The sequence below is a fragment of the Gracilinanus agilis genome, chromosome 2, assembly GCF_016433145.1.
Source record: "Gracilinanus agilis isolate LMUSP501 chromosome 2, AgileGrace, whole genome shotgun sequence".
In the NCBI taxonomy this organism is placed as follows: domain Eukaryota; kingdom Metazoa; phylum Chordata; class Mammalia; order Didelphimorphia; family Didelphidae; genus Gracilinanus; species Gracilinanus agilis.
In genome coordinates this window covers 684930818-684950154 of record NC_058131.1, presented here as the reverse complement: position 1 = coordinate 684950154, position 19337 = coordinate 684930818, and the positions used below count along the sequence as shown (strand labels likewise).

General features: G+C 39.0%; 1 protein-coding gene across 3 annotated transcripts in view; it reads left to right on the top strand.

Moving 5' to 3' along the window:
- Nucleotides 1-19142, top strand: part of WASHC2C (WASH complex subunit 2C) — a 49075-nt gene extending 29933 nt beyond the window's left edge. The window contains exons 19-29 of one of the 3 annotated variants that reach the window (XM_044659151.1): nt 2967-3133; nt 5691-5796; nt 7336-7482; nt 9701-9817; nt 9915-10010; nt 10621-10746; nt 12005-12067; nt 12437-12637; nt 14455-15072; nt 16873-17053; nt 17568-19142. In XM_044659151.1, the coding sequence (XP_044515086.1) occupies nt 2967-3133; nt 5691-5796; nt 7336-7482; nt 9701-9817; nt 9915-10010; nt 10621-10746; nt 12005-12067; nt 12437-12637; nt 14455-15072; nt 16873-17053; nt 17568-17707 (1962 nt within the window). In that variant the 3' untranslated portion in view covers nt 17708-19142. Of the gene's footprint in view, nt 1-2966; nt 3134-5690; nt 5797-7335; nt 7483-9700; nt 9818-9914; nt 10011-10617; nt 10747-12004; nt 12068-12436; nt 12638-14454; nt 15073-16872; nt 17054-17567 lie in introns of all 3 variants that reach the window. The other 2 variants (XM_044659150.1, XM_044659152.1) reach the window with 2 other exon arrangements.
- The last annotated feature ends 195 nt before the right edge of the window (nt 19143-19337 follow it).

Sequence of the window (19337 nt, the reverse complement as noted above, 5' to 3'; positions counted from 1 at the left end):
CCTTGAAATTTATTTGTCAAGCAAGAATGTCCAAAACTCTTTTGAGAGACACTTAATGCATGCAAAAAGCATTCTTTGAGGATATTAAGGTAATCTTACCCTAATACTTCATAATCTAGTCTAGTAAACATGTATCAAATATAATAGCAGCATGATTTATATAATGTCCACCTGACCTTTGTTTTGATCTCACTGAATAATTACCTTCTGAACAGTATTCAGTAAAAGAACTTTTCCATTAACCTATATGTAGACTCAGATATGGCAACAGAAAATGCACATTTGTTTGTCCTCTTTATTAAGACACTGAGAATTTCTGTGGCAGTCTGGCAAAACTGGCTGTGAGTATGGGTAAATGTCTATTTCAGTCTCCTAATTTTATAGAAAATACTTGTTAGGGTAACGCAGATATCCTGGGTACTTCTTTGTAGAAAACGTTTTCTTTTCACTGCTTTATAACAGTGTTGTAATGATAAACTCAATATAAACATACACATATACACTCACAGATATATAGATAGTTAGATTCAAAAGCAAATATTACAAAAGAAAGATGTTATACAAGTCTTGGGTCCAATAGCATTATTTCTAGAACTCATTTAAATTAAAAGGGTACAACATTGCCTTTCCTCTTCATTTGACTAAGTCTATCCCTGCAGCCATTTTGGTTTAATTTCTTCATAGCCCTAATGCTACCTTTTTTTTTTTTCTTTTTTAAACCCTTACCTTCCGTCTTGGAGTAGGCAATGGGGGTCAAGTGACTTGCCCAGGGTCACACAGCTGGAAAGTGTCTGAGGAGATTTGAACCTAGGACCTCCTCTCGCTGAGCCTGATTCTCAATCCACTGAGCCTCCCAGCTGCCCCCTCTAATGCTAACGTTTTTAGGGTCTCTCCATAGCAGTGATCATCCAAAGGACCACTGTCCTTCCAGTCAGGCTCACCACCCTGTTGTAATTCTCAAATCTTGTCATTTCAGTCTTTAATAGGCTAACAGGAGGAAAGGAACCCCTTTTTAGGGCTGCTTTCCTCCTTTGGTGTCTCCCTGCCACCATGCTCTCACCTATGGCTCCAAAATACTATAGCATACACAGCAGCCACCCCTGGTAAGGCTAAATGATGTTGAGGAAAACTGACAGCCCTCAAACCTGTTGGTGAGTTGGGAGAGTGTGTACCCCAGACACGTGAAGACCTCTCCTAGCAGAAGGCACAGATGAGAACAGATTGGTCCAACAGGCACGAAGGCAGTAGAGACAGGCCCTGTGAAGTGCTGAGAGCTCAGTCAGACGCCAAGACAGTGAGATTCTCCACTGCATCCAGAGTCATCTTGATGCTTGTCTGGCCCCGTTAGAAGAGAGGGCCTTGAGGGCAAGGACCTCATTTTTGCTTTTCTTTCTTTCCTCAGCACTTAGCACAGTAGCATTTACATGTTGTTGCTTTTTTAAACCATGACCTTCTATCTTAGAATCAATACTTAGTATCAAGTGCAAGTCAGTAAAGGTTAAGTGATTTGTCCAGAGTTACACAGCTGGGAAACATCAGGAACAAGATTTGATCCTATGACTTCCTGTGTCTAGGCCTGGCTTTCTATCTTATGCCATGATGGAATTAAGTCTAAAAGTCATAGAAGACACAGCTCTGGTTCTGAGGGAGAGATTGTGGTAGAAGGAGTCCAAAGACAAGATATAAGCATCCAGAGAGGGATGCTATAACTTAAGATATGCAAAGGGCAAGGAAGTAGGACTTAGAAGGCACTGGTTCTAAGCATGGGTCTTGTCCTTGCTTAGCCATGGGAGTTTGGGTAAGGAATATAACTTCTTGGGTGTTTTGTTTTCTGTGAAATTAAGAAGGCATTTCTTCGTTTCTGGATCTAAAATTCTGATTGTGTAAATGATTAATATTAAGAAAATATAAAACTGAAGAGTTTATAGACAAGCAATGAGAATCAGATGGGATGAGTCAAAAAGAGTTCCCCAAAATATTTCTGAATTTGCATGTAAATTACACAATTGTTTATAGATTTTACAATCTACTTTGAGAATAATTTTTAAAATGAATTATCACTTTAATGCTGAAGGTTGGTTATTCTTTTTTTTTTTAATTCTGTATTGACCCATAACTCTAAATTAGAAAACTTCTCTTTTCTCTTTCCTTCCCTCTCCTGCTAACAATAAAGAAGGGAAGACAGTAGGCTGACAAGGGGCCCCAGAAATCTCTCCAATTCTGAGACCATACTTTGTAAACTTGGGTACTAAAACTTCTTTCTATGATTTTTATGATTTATGGAGATCAATTTACTTTAGCACTTTAAGGATTTGTCATTTTATAGAACTTTGTACTCCTTCCATTGGCTCATGTATGCCTTAGACCAGTAGGATCAAAACATGCAACTTGCAGGGACAGTCGGCCCCCAAAACTCTGAAGTGAAGCCCAAACCAGATAAAAATCTAATTGAGAAATATTTGACAAAATTAAAAAGACATTAAAACATTGTTTATATGGTACTTCAAAACTGCCATCATGTAGCCCTCAGAGATTCTTTATGTATGAATCAGTAGCCAACTTTTCTATCTTAGTTTGATGCCACTGGATTTTTATGAATTACTGTGACCAGAAATATTCCTCACCTGGTGATCAGTCTTCTGATGATGAACCTCTTTGAATTTAAGTTGGTTAATCCTTGGACAACAGATATCCTGCCCATCCCTGTGCTCATACTTAAAGCCTTTTCAGCTTGGCAGTACTGGCTAAAGCTTGAATTCCACCAGCATCACATTTGAGAACACCAGTCACCTCTGTGACTCTTATAGGACATGAAGGAAAGGGATCTGAAAGTACAGCTGCTACCTGATTTTGTTTAGTTTCCTAGGCACCATAACCTGAATTACCTTTGACAGGGAGAATGGTGCAAAAATCTATTTCTAAGGTCCCTCTGATGGATTAAATTACTGTTTTAATTTATTTTTCAGGACCAATGGGGCATTAGTAATTCACAGACAAGTAGGGTGCCTGACAGCAATATAAAGGAACTTAAGAAGCCTGCAACCATGCAGGATCACAAAGAGAAGGATGGGAAAAAGAGAAGTCTGTTTGAGGAAGATGATGAAGAGGACTTATTTACTGTTGCTAAAGACAGGTAATGACATTGTAGCAGCAAAGTGGACAGCTCTAGAGAGTGGCAAAGAGATTGGCTGTGGATGGTAGTGAACCTTAGGAATCAAGTTAGTCTCTCTCAGTAGCTTGAAGGCCACAAACTTGGGAGATTTGACTTTTTTGTATCCAAAACAGCATTGCCTCTTCTTCCATCCCCATCCCCATCCCCAGACTAGTTCACATCATATTTAAAAGAAAAACACATTGTTTTTTCAATATGCAAAATCAAATCCAACAGAATTTAGTAAGCTCCTACTTTGTACTAGACACTGTGCCAAATGTTGGATGTGTTTTCCTAACACATTGTCTTCAGAATCCAAATAGATTTTTTATAGTAGAACAGTAGTCTTATTTAAGGGCAATGAATTTGAGCCAAATGTCTCAATTTTTTTACTGTATGAACCATAATTGTTGGTACTCTAACTATGAAGCCTTTGTTCCATTGCTTGAGGAGTTGGGAAGAGCTTTTTATGCCAAATCCACCATTTTCATTTTGATCCTGGAGGTTACTGAGCAGAGGCATGGCATGGTCAGACCTACAGATTCCCTCTGCTGCTGATGGATCAGAGGAAGGAAAAACTGGAGGCAGGGAACCTAGTGAGGATGTGCTTGCAGTCGTCCAGGCAGGAGGCAACAATTCCCTGAACGGAGGCAGTGGCTGTGTGAGTAGAGAGAAGGGAACTCTAGCAGAGAAAGATGTTCTTTTGTTTTGACTTAACTTTACAGTGTTGTTTCAACCAGTAAGGGGAAGGTCCTCAAGAGCAGGGATTGTGGTTGTGTCACCTTTGGCAGAGACATGGCAATTGCAATTGTGTAGCTGAGACATGCTGAACGTGGTGGTGTCTCTGTAGGGGTCAGCTGCAGGGCATGGAGGGGGCTAGAAGGACAAGATCTGGCAGCCAATACTGAATGCAGGGTAGGAATGAGGAGTCACTGACGGCAATAAGGTGGTGAACCTGGCTGTAGGCCTCTGTCCAAAATAGAAACACCCAGAAAAGGGGTGGGTTTGAGGGTAAAGGTAAGAAGGTCTTTTTTAACATGCTGAGTTCAAGGTGCCTAGAGGACATCCAGTCCTAAATGTCCAGTAGGCTGTCATGGTCTGGGAGCATCCAGATGGTAAGGAAATCCCAAGGAAGCTGAGGAGATAGCCATCCTGTGGTGGGGAGAGGGGCTGGCAATGTCACGTGCTGCAGAGAGGAGGAAGAGATGAGGACTGGAGACAAGCCCATTGCATCTGGCATTGTGGATGGGGACAGACTCCTCAGGGGACATAGGAGTTAAAGTAGTGGTGAGGTTGGTAGTCAGAAGAAGTAGGAGATAACTTTAGGAATTTGCTCACGGAAGGGGAGACAAGACCAGATAGAAGACAAGTACTTTAGGAAACGGTGAGGTTAAATGAGGGCTGCATAGAGAGTGGAAGGAGGAGAAGGAGCCAGTAAATAGGGAGAATCTGAAGAGTGGGTAGTAGGGAGGTGAGACAAATAGGAGGAGAAGGGATGGTCTTGACAGAAAGCGCCACCTCCTCATTAGAGGCTGGAGCAAAGGAGGGGAGAGCAGGAAATGATGTGGAGAAGATGGGGCTCAACTCACAGTTATCTTCATCTGCCTAAGCCAAACTCTTCTCCTTCATTGTATTTTTGTATGATTTTTAAAAATCATTATGAACTTAGCAAACATGTGAATAACAAAAAAAAGAGGTTGTATGTGACAATGCAAACTCCAGTTTTGTCTAATTTGCCTTTTCTACTCTGTGCAGCTTGATTGTCTTTTGATAATACTGATGTAACGTGGAGGACATCTGCCCTGCTATGGCTTTGTATGCCCTTCCCCTTCATTGGATTCTTTTTTTTTTTTTTTAAACATTTCCCTTCTGTCTTAGAATCTATTGGTTCCAAGTATTGGAGTATTGGTTCCAAGGCAGAAGATTGGTAAGGGTTAGGCCATGACGTTTAATGAGTTGTCCAAGGTCACATAGCTAGGAAATGTCTGAGGCCATATTTGACCTCTCATCTCCAGGCCTGGCTCTATCCACTGAGCTATACCTAGCTTCCCCCATTAGATTCTGAATAACTTCAATAGTTCCCTCATTTGTCTTTGTTGCTTTATCTTATTTTCCCAAAATTGTTTTTTGGTGGTTGTTTTCTCTTTCTTCTGTCATTTAGCCTCTGGTTTCTTTTTTTTTTTTTTTTTTTTTTTAAACCCTTACCTTCCGTCTTGGAGCCAATACTGTGTAAGAAGAGTGGTAAGGGTAGGCAGTGGGGGTTAAGTGACTTGCCCAGGGTCACACAGCTGGGAAGTGTCTGAGGCCGGACTCGAACCTAGGACCTCCCGTCTCTGGGCTTGGCTCTCAATCCACTGAGCTACCCAGCTGCCCCCTCTGGTTTCCTTTTGAATATTTCTTATTTTAATTTTTGTGAAGTTGGTCTCAAGAATGTACCATGTGCAATTGTTATTTATTTTTCCAGAAGTTTCAACCTAGTTTTTTAATTTATTAATTAGACTTTAATATCCTAGGGCTTTTGTTGTTGTTTATTTTATAGCCAGAAAAAGGCTGCTAAAGTTTCGCTCCTTTTTGAAGAAGATGCTGATAGTGGCGGATCTCTATTTGGCTCTCCTCCTCCTCCATCTGATATTTCTGCAAAAATGGTAACTTGAATCAGCTTAGATAATCTTTGATTCTATGCTAAATGAGTTAGCATTCTGCCTTATGATTCCCACCTCAGACCAGTGTTTGTAGATTGAACTTCTAAACATTTTGAGGCTAGAACACTTTGAGGCTAGGACAGTTCCACACTCATACTGTTACCTCACAGTTAGTAAAACAGACTGATTAAAATGACATTCAAAACAGAGTATATGGGTTAGCAGATATAAACAAATCTCAACTTCTATGCAGTAATTCTCTTCTTTAGGCTACACTGCCATCCTTCTAATTTAGACAGTTAAGGAACTCATCATTGTCACCTGCTCATAGTTACTAGGCAGGTACCCTCATTTGTATGGTGGTAAGATAACAGGAAACTTGGAGACAGGTGTACAGTTTGTACTGTTTTTGAAGACCTTATTCTTAAAGATAAAATTCAGATCTTGTATCTTACTATTAAATAGATTGTGATATGAAGAAGATAAAGATCAAATCCATCTTTGGAAATAACTATAAATCTTTTTTTTAACAATATTTTATTTTTCCCCAGTTACATGTAAAAACACACACACCCCTCCCTCACTTCTTACCTTACCCCTTCCCTGAGATGGTAAACAATCTAATAGAGGTTTTACATGTGCAATCATGTAAAACATTTTTCCACATTAGTCATTTTGTGGAAGAGACCTCAAAAAAAAAGAAGAAAGTGAGGTATAGTATGTTTTGGTCTGAATTCAGATTCCATCAGTTCTTTCTCTGAAGACAGATAATAGTTTTCATCACAAATCTCTGGGATTGTTTTGTATAACTGTATTTCATTTTTGCCACACCATCCCACCTCCAGAGACCCTCCCGAGCAAAGAACGGGCTCTTCACAATACATCCCTTTTTAGAGTCTTGCATCATCTCATTTCAGTTCCAAGTTCAAATTATATTGAGTTTCAGAGTTTTCCTAATCATAATTTCCTTTATCTTTCATTTCTTTTCCTTCTCCCCTTGCCCCCACTCCCTTTGCTTCAGTGAAGTGAAGCTTTGTTTTTTCAACTTTTCCTTGACAATCCTTCTTGAAAAAGCTTTCCCAGGTTAGCTGACTACATCTCCCTTTCTTATCTCTTCCAAAATACCTTCCAAAGTCCATGTCCTTCATAGAATCTATGTATCAAAGCTACTTGCCTACCCAGAGTGTTCACTGATAAATCCATGTATTCCTTCCAGCTGCCCTGACCCCATGTGATTTGTCCCCACCCTATTACTTTCTCTTATTCTTCCAAAAAAACAGAAGTAAAATCCATAAACACTAACCTGAAGGAAAGTTGTGTTCTCAGGCATGTCTGATTAAGGAAGTAAACTAAAGAATCAAATGATTTACATTTTTCTTTGTGACTTCTATTCTCTTCCTCTTTCAAAAAAGACTTGAGGTAGCATAATGAACCACCAACTCAGGAGACTAGTTGAATGAATGGACTGAATGTGCCAGTCACTTAGACACCATACCTTTTGCAAGGATTTCATGTGGTGTTTTTTTTCCCCCTTTTTGGTAGGGAAAAGAGAAAATCCCTCAGGCAGTGCCCTCATTGTTTAGTGATGAAGATGAAGAAGAAGCTCCATTTGGAACTGTGAAACAAGTAGATAAGCAGACCGAATCTGCTTTGTCTGGGAGTCCTGTTGTGGACAAGCAGGAAGAAAAGGTTAGAGGTTATTTTCTTAAGTGTACAATTATGACGTTTCTTATGTTTAGTCCTAGTTTTGTCTCTGTGTTATCTGTTTCAGAGTGTTTTCTCCTTCCCTTAAAGTAGGGGTTCTCAATCTGAAGTCTGGGAACCTTTCAATAACATTTCAATATAATTGGTTTCTTTTGCAAACTTATATATTTTCTCTTATGCATTTAATAAACATTAATCTGAAAAGAAAGGAACCATGGATTTTAACAGAATGCCCAACGGGTCCACATTACAACAAAGTTAAAAACTCCTCTCTTACAAACTCCATTTTTCCTTGTTTTCTGCTAGTCCTGTGTTTGTTTGCTTTTTTAACCTCATTTGGAATGTCAATCAGAAGGGAATTTGATTTTCCATTGTAATTATTTTCCACATTGTTCCATATTTCCATGGTTCATGTTAAACCTACAGAACACAATGGTGTTAGTTTTGGGAGGATTTGTTCTTGTTGCTGCTTTAGCTTTCTTCATGTGAAACACCTTTTTAAAAAAAAAAGTTTAATTAATTAATTTAGAAGATTTTTCCATGGTTACATAATTCATATTCTTTCCCTTCCCTCCTCCCACCCCTCTCCTTTAGCCTTCATGCAATTCCACTGGGTTTTACCTTTCCTCCCAGAATTTTTGGAGACCTTGATCTCTGATGTTTCTTTAAACTTGAATAACTATGCCTGAGTATTCATTCAAATGAATCCCTATTATAGCAGCTTCCAAAATCCTGTTTGGAAGTTACCTCTTTTCCAGATGGAGGCAGAGTCTGGCTTATCATTCCCAGACCTTTTCTGCGCCATCTCGGACCTATGGTCATGTTCCACAGTGAGGGTGTGGCACATTAACCACAGTGCAAAAATCATTTGAGACCCTTTGTCTTATGAACCCATGTTCATAAAAGTGAACTAGAACTGGGTTATTCTCTAGAGAAGCCCTTTTCTGTATTGGCTTAGAGATCATCAAGAATTCAAATTTGTTTCTCCACTGAGGCACATCACTGATTTCACTGATGCAGGTACAACTCCTCTAGGTCTCCCTTGGCTTTCCATGTGGATAACTGCTCAACTTTAATTCTTCATATACTGTGCATTTGATGACTTTGGGCTTATACAGTATCACTGTATAAAATATTACTCTGATGCTTGTTCATCATGGTGTGGATGTCAGAGTTCATAGAGCTTTTGCCAGAGAAACAAATGGTATGATGGACTCTACAGGAAAGACTTGAAGAAGGGTTCTGGCCCCAAACTATGATGCTTCCCAAGAACCAGCCTAAGTACATTGGAATTCATCACCAGTAAGAAGCCCACTTGATGATTAACTCTGGTTCTGGCAGCCCATGAAATAAAACATAAATAAACCAATAATTGACCTCCAATTGCTTGTACCTGAAATTGGATTTCTTTTAACAAAGAAAAAGGCTTTTCCTATGGTAATTAGAAGTAAAAGACCTAAAATGCAAATGCATACTTTGTGGTGACACATAATTGACATTCATTCATGTGTAAATGTAATCAAGTCATCCATCTGTTTGTAAATGGTACCAGATCCTTCTTTGTTGACTGAAGAGTGTTGACAAATAGGAGATAGCTGATGTTGTAGGTAGAAGAGGAGGTCTAGGGACTCCTTCTAGGTATCAGTGTCACCTAACACCATTTAATTTAGCGCTGGCCTTCCTTCAGCCTTGTGTCACATTAACAGATGAGGCTGTGCCATGGGTTTTTGCTGGAAAAACCACATGATACAGGATATTGCAGGGGCATTGATTTGAACCGGAACATATTTTCTTGAGTGATTTATAAAGATAATTCTTTTTTTTTTTTTTTTAACCCTTACCTTCTCTCTTAGAATCAGTACTCACATAGGTTTTAATGGAGAGGAGCAGTAAGGGCTAGGCAATGAGGGATAAGTGACTTGCCCAGAGTCACATAGTTAAGTGTCTAATGCTAGATTTGAACTGAGGACCTCCCTCCTCCAGGTCTGGCTTTCAATCCACTTAGCTACCTAGTTGCCCCCTTGACTCATCTTTTTAGTGAAGCAGTTTAATTCCCAGGAGGCACATCAATTGGGATAGCATTATATTTAATTTGCTCTTCCCCTTAAAATATTTGGTTTACTCATCAAAACTTTTGGGATTGCTTGAAGCAAATAGTTCTTAAAATCTTCTACTGACTTCTCTTCTCCTTCATTATTCCTAGCTTTCCAGTCCTGGTGCCCATTTCAAGACCACTACCGGTGTCTTTCAGGATGAAGAGCTTCTCTTCAGCCATAAGCTCCAGCAGGACAACGATCCTGACGTTGACCTCTTTGCCAGGGTCAGTTCCCATGTCTGTGGACCAAAGGAAATCTTTGCCTCAGCAGCACAGTGTGCCTTTTGCTTTCTCACAAAAGATATTTGTCCTTTTCTTTTAGTCCTCAGGTCAACGGTCTGGTCCCCCATCCAAAGAGGCCCTTTTTGGGGATGAAGAAGATGATGATTTCTTCACTTCTGCTCAGCCACAGCCCCCGGTACCAGCCTTTTTCATTGTAAATATTGAGGAGTAGAGAAAAATTTCTTGGAAAGGAAATGATAGATTAAAGTCTTCATCTTTAAGTGTATTTAGGAAAAAGGCCTCAGAAGATATAAGTAACACTTCCCTTATTTTTGCTAGCTAAATACTGCTTAATTTTTTAAAACTCAAATATCTCAAAATAATTTAACATTTGTGGTTAGTATATTGTTGCTTGACTCTTTTAATAATTTGCCAAGTATATTTTATTGAAGAATGAATGGATTCACTTTAGTAATAAAAAGACATGAATGAGGTTTCAAACCTCAAATGTAGGCCTGGATATTTAGCTCCATTTTTCCCCTATCCTAGCAGAAATGCTATATAAATCTTCTAGATTAGAAAGGAGCTAATGGAGCAAGACATGAATCTTTAGATTTGGAACAAGTCAAGAATGCTTATCTTTTACTTCACCAACCCACTGGGAAGTCAGCATAGTATATTTCACATAAGAGGGGAAAAGGCATTAAAAATTGGGTCCCTTTGTTACATTGTGTTTCCTTAGGATGGATGATTTTGACTAGTTCTTAGATACCTAATTGTGAATTGTCCTACTTTTCTCTTAGAAGGTACCCCAAAAGAAAACAGTAGTGAAAAAAGATAATTTTGGTCCTTCTCTTGAAAACCATAAACTCCCTGAGTCATCTCCAAGTAGCAAACATGACACAGATGTGTGGAAACTGGAAACAGCCCAGGTTAGTACACATATATATATATTTTAAATTTAGTATTGGCATAGCTTAATATATAATATGCAAATAACACAAATATATATATATATATATATATACATATACACAGAGATACATAAGGAAATGAAGAATGTACCCCTTCCAGAATGTTTCTTTGGTAGAAATTCCCATATTTGAATTATGGAATGAAGGGAAAATGCTAATTTTATATTTTTTGGAATTTAACACTCCCCAAGCATGTTTAGATTTCTTGGGTGTTCTCACAAATATTGATGGTGCCTTTGGATAAAAGACAACCTTGGAATTTTAAAAGCCTGGTTTAGACCTGTACTTGGGAATTCCCCAGGGAGAGTTCCTAAAGTAGCCAATATTAAGGAAAGAATACTTTGGGTATTCAACCTTGATGTTCTACCTTTCTTCACTTTTTACCTTTCTTCCCTGAATTTTTGGAGGCCTTGATTTCTGCTATCCTTTTAGACCAGAATAGCTGTCAGGGTAGTCGTTCAAACGAATATCATGATAGCAGCTTCCAGAATTTTGTTTAGAGGTTACCTCTTTTTCCAGGTGGAGGCAGAGTCTGTGGTCCACCATTCCTAGACTCTCTGTGCTCCCTCAAACATATGATCATGGTCCACATTGAGGGTATAGCACACTCACTATGGTACAAAATCATGCTGGGATCCCTTGCCTTAGTGGTCTGAACCCATATCCAAAAGAGAGAAACAGACCTGGGCCATTTTCTGGAGATGCCCCGGTTCTCTGTCTGCCTAGGTTTCAGCCTTCTTAACTTTAACGACTTAACCTTACCTTTTGTCTTAGGATCAGTATTGGTTCCAAGACAGAAGTGCAATAAGGGTTGAGTTAAGTGACTTGCCCAGGATCACACAGCTAAGATGTGTCTGAATCCAGAGTTGAACCCAGGACTTCCCATCTCCAGGCCTGGCTCTCTGATCACTAGACCACCTTGCTGTCCCTCTTGCTCGACATCATGACCTAATGACAAACTGTCAGTCAGTCCTACAAGAGCCCCTTTTGTCTATAGTCCATTGGCTGACTCGTTTCTGAGGTGTTCGAGGGTGCACTCCTCCAGCTTGGAAGGGCTGGTAAAGGAAGTCACTGAAACCCCTAAGATCCTCAAAAGCAGATCTCATTTTAGAGCAAAGGAGAGAGGAATGATGTGTGTCACACACAGATGCAGTTTGGGGACATTTCCCATCCTGGTTATCCCAACTGGTTTTTAATCCAGTGTCATTCCACACAGGACTCTGCAAGCCTCCCTCCATATAAAACCAAAGAACCTTCCTCTCGGATCGGGAAACTACAAGTAATTCTTGCCTCACTTTGGGAGCCTTCGCTGCCAGCTGTGGGGCCTCCTTAATCTCTGATCTCTGGTCTCTTCTTCATCTCTTTCCTGGGCATTCCTCCCCAACCCTCCCGCCCTGTTGTTGCTTCCCACAATGCTAGGCCTGTCTCACCTTTCCTCTTTTTCCTGCGGCAATGATTGTGGGCACGGCTACATAATCCTGTCTGAATCTGGGGGCTCTGTGGAACCTTTCCTTGCATCCATTTTTCCTTGCCCATCTAGTGCCCTGCTCTCGTTAACTGTGTTCAGTCACTTATCATCTCCCCTACCTCTGTCGTGATCCAGATACAGGTGAGAGGAAACACAGCAAATTACATTTCTGTTCCTCAGGCAGACTTAGCTATTAATCCAGCGGCCTTGCTGCCCGGGGCAGCCCCCAAAATCTCCGGGGCGAAGGCCACTATGCCGGCGTTTGGCTTTACTACATCTGAGCCCGATGGAGTCAGGGGTGTGGAGACGGCCTCTGCTGGCGAGATGGGCGTGAGCTTTGAGGACCCAGCCCGAGCAGATACCTTACACAGTGTGAACAAGGTGACAAATCACTTTATTCTCTTTTGAAGTATGTCTGACACCTCTCTAGGCATTGAAGAACCTTCTCAGCCACATTCAGCGACCCAGGGCATCATCAGCCTTTCCTTACAAACCCATTTCCTCTAGCTCTGCCCCTCCTAGGCACATGTGCTCAGCCTTCCTGCCCTCTAGCAAGCAAGTACAGGGTAAACACAGAGTCCATTCTTTTCAGTTGTTGCTCTGTAGAATCACAGTCTAGTCTAGTGGTTCAGAAAATAGGACAAAAAACTACAGTGACTTTAGGAACACTTCTAAATGACTGTCACACCATAAATGCAGATGTTTTTCAGTCTACAGAAAGCATTTTACCAATTTATCCTAGTGAGCCATTTCACTAGGTCTCTCGCCATTTCCTTGCATTGTTCCTGGGGTCTACAGCCTATATATAGCCTGGGAAGCATTGATCTCATCCAACCCTCTTACTGCCCAGAGACAATAAAATGTGTCTAAGGTCCCACAGGTGGTTACCAGAGGAAACAGAATGAGGACCCAAGTCTCTTGGTGCCTTTTCCCATTGCCTCATACCATTTACTTTCTCTAAGCTGGCACCCTGCCCTTTGGGTGAAATAGACAGAAATAGGAGTTCTTAGTAAGAAAATTCATTCTGTTTTCTCTACATCCTCTACCCCCAAATTTAATTCACCTTCAACAGTATCTTTTTCTGTTTCAGAAAATATGTTATAATGGCTATTTTAGATAGTCTAAACTAATACTATTAATAATTTTGGTTTCTTAGCCATTAATGTTTTCCATGTATGTACCGTTACTTAAAATTATTTGGGAATTTGACTTTATTAATAGAACATATAATAATTATTATTCTGATATCTTATAATTCTTGTTTCTTAGCCATTAATATTTTCAATGTATGTATCTTTACTTAAAATTATTTGAGAATTTGACTTTTTTAATAGAACATGATAATTATCACCCACAGTTTCAGAAGTTATCAAATCAAGGCATTTTATTTATTTATTTTTTTTGGTATAATGATTGAAGTCAAAGGGACACACTATATAGTGCTGAATTTCATCTGGAGTGGAGGTCAGAATTTTTTTTGAAGGATTAGAAAATGTGAGAGAAAAATAAAAGATTTAGAATTTTTTTGTGTGAGAAAACCAAGAGTTTACTTACTTGATCGTATTTAAGAGAGAATCATCAATTGACATAAGATAATACTTTCATTGTTGTCCAGTCATTTTATAGTTAGATCTTATTCTTCATGACACCATTTGGGTTTCTCTTGGCAAAAATACTGAAGTGATTTACCATTTCCTTCTCTAGCTCATTTTACAGATGAGGACACTCACACAAATAAAGTTAAGTGATTTGCCTAGAGTCACAGAGCTAATAAATTAGTGTCTGGGGCCATATTTGAACTCGGGAAGATGTTTTCCTGAATTCAGGCCCAGCACTCTATCCATTGTCCCAACTGCCCTTAATACTGCCTTACTTGGAGATAAGAGAGGGATTAGAATAACCTCTTCCAGTTTACTAATTCTTTGATTTGCCTCTGTGCTTAAGAATATTTTGGGGAGCATGGACTTTTTTTATTTGTCAACTGTATTTCAATATAATTGATTTTCTTTATGATCCTACATATTTTGATTTATGCAATTAAATATATTATTCTATGATGAGGTCTGAAGACTTCCTTGACCCTCACAGGTGGTTCATGACACAAAAGAAGTTTTAAGAACCTCTGGTAAAAGTAATATGTACTCTGCACAGAAGAAAGTTCAGGTTGTGGTCTGAGAACAATACCTTTGTCACTGCAGGGCCGAATCAAAATGAAAGGAAAACGAAGGCCTCAAACCCGAACTGCACGGAGATTAGCTGCTCAGGAATCCAGTGAAACTGAGGATATAAATGATGCTGAAGGGCCTCAGTTAGTCGGAGAGCATGTCGTCTCCTCTTTTGTTAAACAGCAACATACCAGAGAAGTGGACAAGAAAGAGAACTTGGAAAAGGCTTTTGGAGTGCCTTCGCCCTTTTTGGAAGATGCCTTGGTGCCTGGAGGGGAAAGAGATCCTTCTGCCAGATCTGTGGACCTGACTATTGAGGACAGCCTTTTTGATTCTGATGACATCTTTGCAAAGGCTTCTGTGTCAAAGTCAACCACAAGGAGAACAAAGGACAAGGAGAGTCCATCAGAGGACCTAGCCACCCACCCAGGGGACAGAGAAGAAAAACAGTCTTTGCTCCCAATGCTGGATGAGCCAGAGAATGATGATGATCTCTTTCAATCTGTGAAGCAGAAACTAGCTAAGAAAAAAAATACTGTTCCTCTTCTAGAGGAAGAAGATGATCTCTTTACAAACCAGAAAACCAAGAAAAAGATATCAGAACCTCTTTGGCAACAAGATGTTGTCTCAAAAAAACAAGACATTTTTGAGGTAATTATATATACTGTACATTTGTGCATTGTTCTGAGTCTTGATAGAAAAATAATCCACTCATTTATTTGGGTCTCATTAAATTTTGTTTTTATGTAGCTAACTTCTACCTACATAAATTAGATTACTGATTGGCCCACAGTTTTTAACAAGTCTTTGAAATTTACACAGAAAACTCAAGGCAATTCCTGTTCTTTAAGCCTTGGTTTGGTCACAAAAAGGTGGAATGGATCTTGATTTTTAAATTACCCTTAAAATGTGGCTAGCTCTCTGGAATGCTTTTTACATTGTGTGCATAATACATAATTGACCTGACTGCTCAGATATTGATCCATGGATCCCTAGGGAAGCTTAAAATTTCCCAAAGCATGTCCAATATGGATAAAAACCCCAATCTTTTACTCTTAACAACTTTAACCAAAGTAAGACCCTCCTAACATGTACTGTATATTGCTCTAGGTGCAGAGGAGATCGAACATTTATAGAAGGCAGAGCACGTCTTAATTCTCCCAGTGAAATTTCAAATTTTCAAAGCAAAGACTGTGCCATTGTAGGGTGAAAGTATTAGTAGGAAGATATGACATGACATGCTCACAAACTAAAACAGAAAGTCGCACATCTGAAGAGGAGAAAGATTGTTACTGTTAGAAGAGGTGATATCTGAATTGGGATTTAGAACCTGAATGTCCAAGAGGCAGTCCCAGTCCTCTGTATCCAAACCAAACTCCATATCCCCTCCTAAACCTGTTTTCTCTCAGACCAATTTATTTCTATGGAAGGCATATCATCCTCTCAGGTACCAATATTTGTCCCCCTGTAGTCAGTCAGCCTACACAGGTTTTTCCCCCCTCACCTCTTGTATATAGCCAGTTGTGATCTGCTGTCAATTTTTTCTCCTTGGCACTTTTTACTTCTTTCCATTCCTTCCACTGATACTGTTCCCACCCTCACTAAGGTCCTTGTCACATTCCATCTAGACTATTGTAAATCCTCTTAATTAAGCTCTGTGCCTCCCATTTTTGTGAAGTCTTCTCGCCAATCTATTCAACTGCCAAAGTAATCTTCCTGAGATACAAATATCTAACCATTTCATTCACCTACTCAAAAATGTTCTGCAGCTCCCTACTTTCTATAGAATAAAATACAAATACCTTAACTTGGCATTTAATACTCTCAATAATGTAGTTACATCTTCTTTCTATTTCCTGTTTAATCTCCTTCATAAACCCTACATTCTAGCCCAGCTAGACCATTGTTGGTCCCTAAACCTGGGAAAACTGAAGCTGAGAGGTCATGTGACTATCCCAGGGTCATACAACTAGTACTGGAAGAATCAAACTCAGGTCTTTCTAACTCTTAAGTCTGTTGCTCTTTCTACTATGTCCTATAATCCACCCCAGGATGTAGGTCACAATGAAAGTAAAGAACAAAATTAGTGAATGAGAAAGTTAGTTGTTTAGGAAGAAGCATAATTTTAAAGATCAGAATTTTAGAAAAGGCATGATTTTGTGAACTGGTAAGTCTTATGAGATGAATTCATCCCTCTATTGAGTCTCCCACATAAGGTGTGAAGAAAAAAATTATGAATTTATAAAACTCTAGTATAAAATGTTTGTATGCATCGGAAGATTTCAGAGATTAAACAATTAACAGATACATGATAAGTCTAATAACCATTATCAATCAGTATGAGCAGCTATGTAGTCTAGGTTTTTGTTGCATTTACTTAAAATTAGAAAAAAAATTTTAACAATTGAATTTTAATTTTAAATTTTGCTTTCTTTTGTGGCGGGGTGCCAGGACGACATATTTGCTACAGAAGCAATTAGACCAGCACAGAAAACAAAAGAGAAGGAAAAAGCCTTAGAATCCAACCTTTTTGATGATAACATTGACATCTTTGCCGACCTAACTGTAAAACCCAAAGAGAAGAAGTCAAAAAAGAAAGTGGAGCCAAAGTCAATATTTGATGATGAGATGGGTAAGTATGGTTTTCTGCAAGTAAACAAATGACATTTAACAGAGCACATGGAAAAGTTTTGCCATTCATTCAATTCTGCTGTTCCTCTTCATGGCTGAACTTTTTATGTGAATGTATCAGGGGAAAGATATCCAAGAAGTTTGAGAGAGTTCTGTCTAGAGACATGGTAGATTTTGTGCCCGCAATAATACAAGTCATGACTTCTGACTTTACTCCTTAACAGTAAGAGGTGTTTTGGCTGCTAGGTATTAAGCTGGACTTTCAGCAATTTTTGTGTTCCTCACATAACCAAAACTGAGGTCCAGAGAGAGGCCATGATTTTTGTGAAGTCATATAGCTAATTAGGCTTGGAAACAATACTAGGATCTGGCTGTGGTGACTCTCAGCTTAGGACTCTTTCCCCTGGTTCATATTACCTTCAGGAATCTGGCCCTTGGGAGGGGCAGTTTGTTTCTATGATGGGGTATGTTTTGCCTAAAATCTCATTTTTGTTTTCTTTTTTCTTTTATTCAAGATGATATTTTCTCATCTAGTGGCCCTACTAAGATGCCCAAGCCAAAAAGCCAGTCCACCCAGTCAACACCAGAAACAAGATCAGAAACCAAGGTGTCTGGTATATTTGATGACCCTCTGAATGTCCTTGGAGGCCGGTAGAGGACACATATAAGACCATGGCAGAAGTGGGGGGGGGGGCTTCATCTTTGTTGGCTCTCTTCTTAGATTATTATCACACTCTTATATTCTAACAACTATATCAAAGAAAGCAGATCCTGGAAAAGGCTCTTCCTCTTATTCATTGTAAGCAGTATTATTTTTGCACTGGTTTTAATCATGCTTAATTAATATTGAGGAAAAATAGATATTCTAAAATACTTTTGGTTATGTTCAGTTAAACTTTAATCTACCTGTGCAATACATGCAATGATGTACTCTATTATATAGAATATTATTTCCTTTTTTAAACAGAGACAAAAATTGCTGATAGAATTAAAATGGTAAAATATAAATTGTTTAAAATTATATTTTGCATGATTGTTATATCCATTTAACTTATTATAGTTAGAATTTATCAGAAACTACTCTGAGAAATATTAGTCTGATGATAGATTTTGCACTGTTGCCTCTTGCCTTATGTTCATCATAATAAGGAGTCAGGAGTCACTGAGTTTAGAGGAAAGGTTCTTTTTCATTTCTGCTTTAGTGGCAGACTAAATAAAAACTCACTACTTCCCTCATTTGTGTCCAAGTCCTACCAGGTATTATTAACCAAACATCCCAGTGATTTTTGAATCACCAGCTGCTTTGGGAACAATGAGATTACATCAAGGCACTTTGAAAATAAGGCAGTTTTATGAAGATCAAGAGTTCTTAATAAACCCAGATGACCAATTAACTTTTCTTAGTATAGCACTTAGAATTAATACATTATTGTCATCTATGTTAACAATTTATAATAGCATTTTACAGTTAAGTACTTTACTAAATAGCACTTGAAGGCAGCTAGGTGATGCAGTGGTGTGCTGGATTTGGAATAGTGAAGAACTGAGCTAAAATCTGTCCTGAAACACTTAGTGGCTGTGGGTCCCTAGTAAAGTCACTCACAGTCAGCCTTGGTAAAATGGAATTAATAATAGCACCTATCACCTAGGCTTGTGTGAACATAGTAAACATAGCTAATGTTAACGCCTCGTCAAAAATCTGCACACACCTACCTGGATTCTGAAAGGAGAAGCCCACAATTGGTCTTAGACATACCACTTACCCTGTGTGTGAGTGTGTTGGTTCTTTTCTCTAATGATATGCCAATACAAAGCTACCTGATGGACCTTTTCACTCTTTAGCGAAACATAATAAACTGAATATCTAACCTGTTGTTCTTAACTGGGCGCTTACTTCCCCAAATTTGATCTTCAAATTGGCAATTTCCTACAAACATCCTAATGTGAACATAACTTCAGGGCTTCTAAAGCAAAATTCTCACATGTAGGCCACCAGCCATATGCAGCTCATAACACTGCTGAAAGTGGCCCAAACTATTTTAAAATGTGATTGGGAAATATTTAACAAAATAAATGAAAATGTATTAAAACATTGATTAATTACATCATCTTTTAAAACTAAGTCAACATGCAGCCTATCAAGATTCACATGTATGGATTAATAGCCCCAAGTTACATCCCCACCCCACCCCCAAACCCAGTTTTTTGTTTGTTTTTTTGAGTTTGACACCAGAATTAAATTTTCTGGCTACTTTTTCTCTCTTCAGGACTGTAATGTTCTCTGT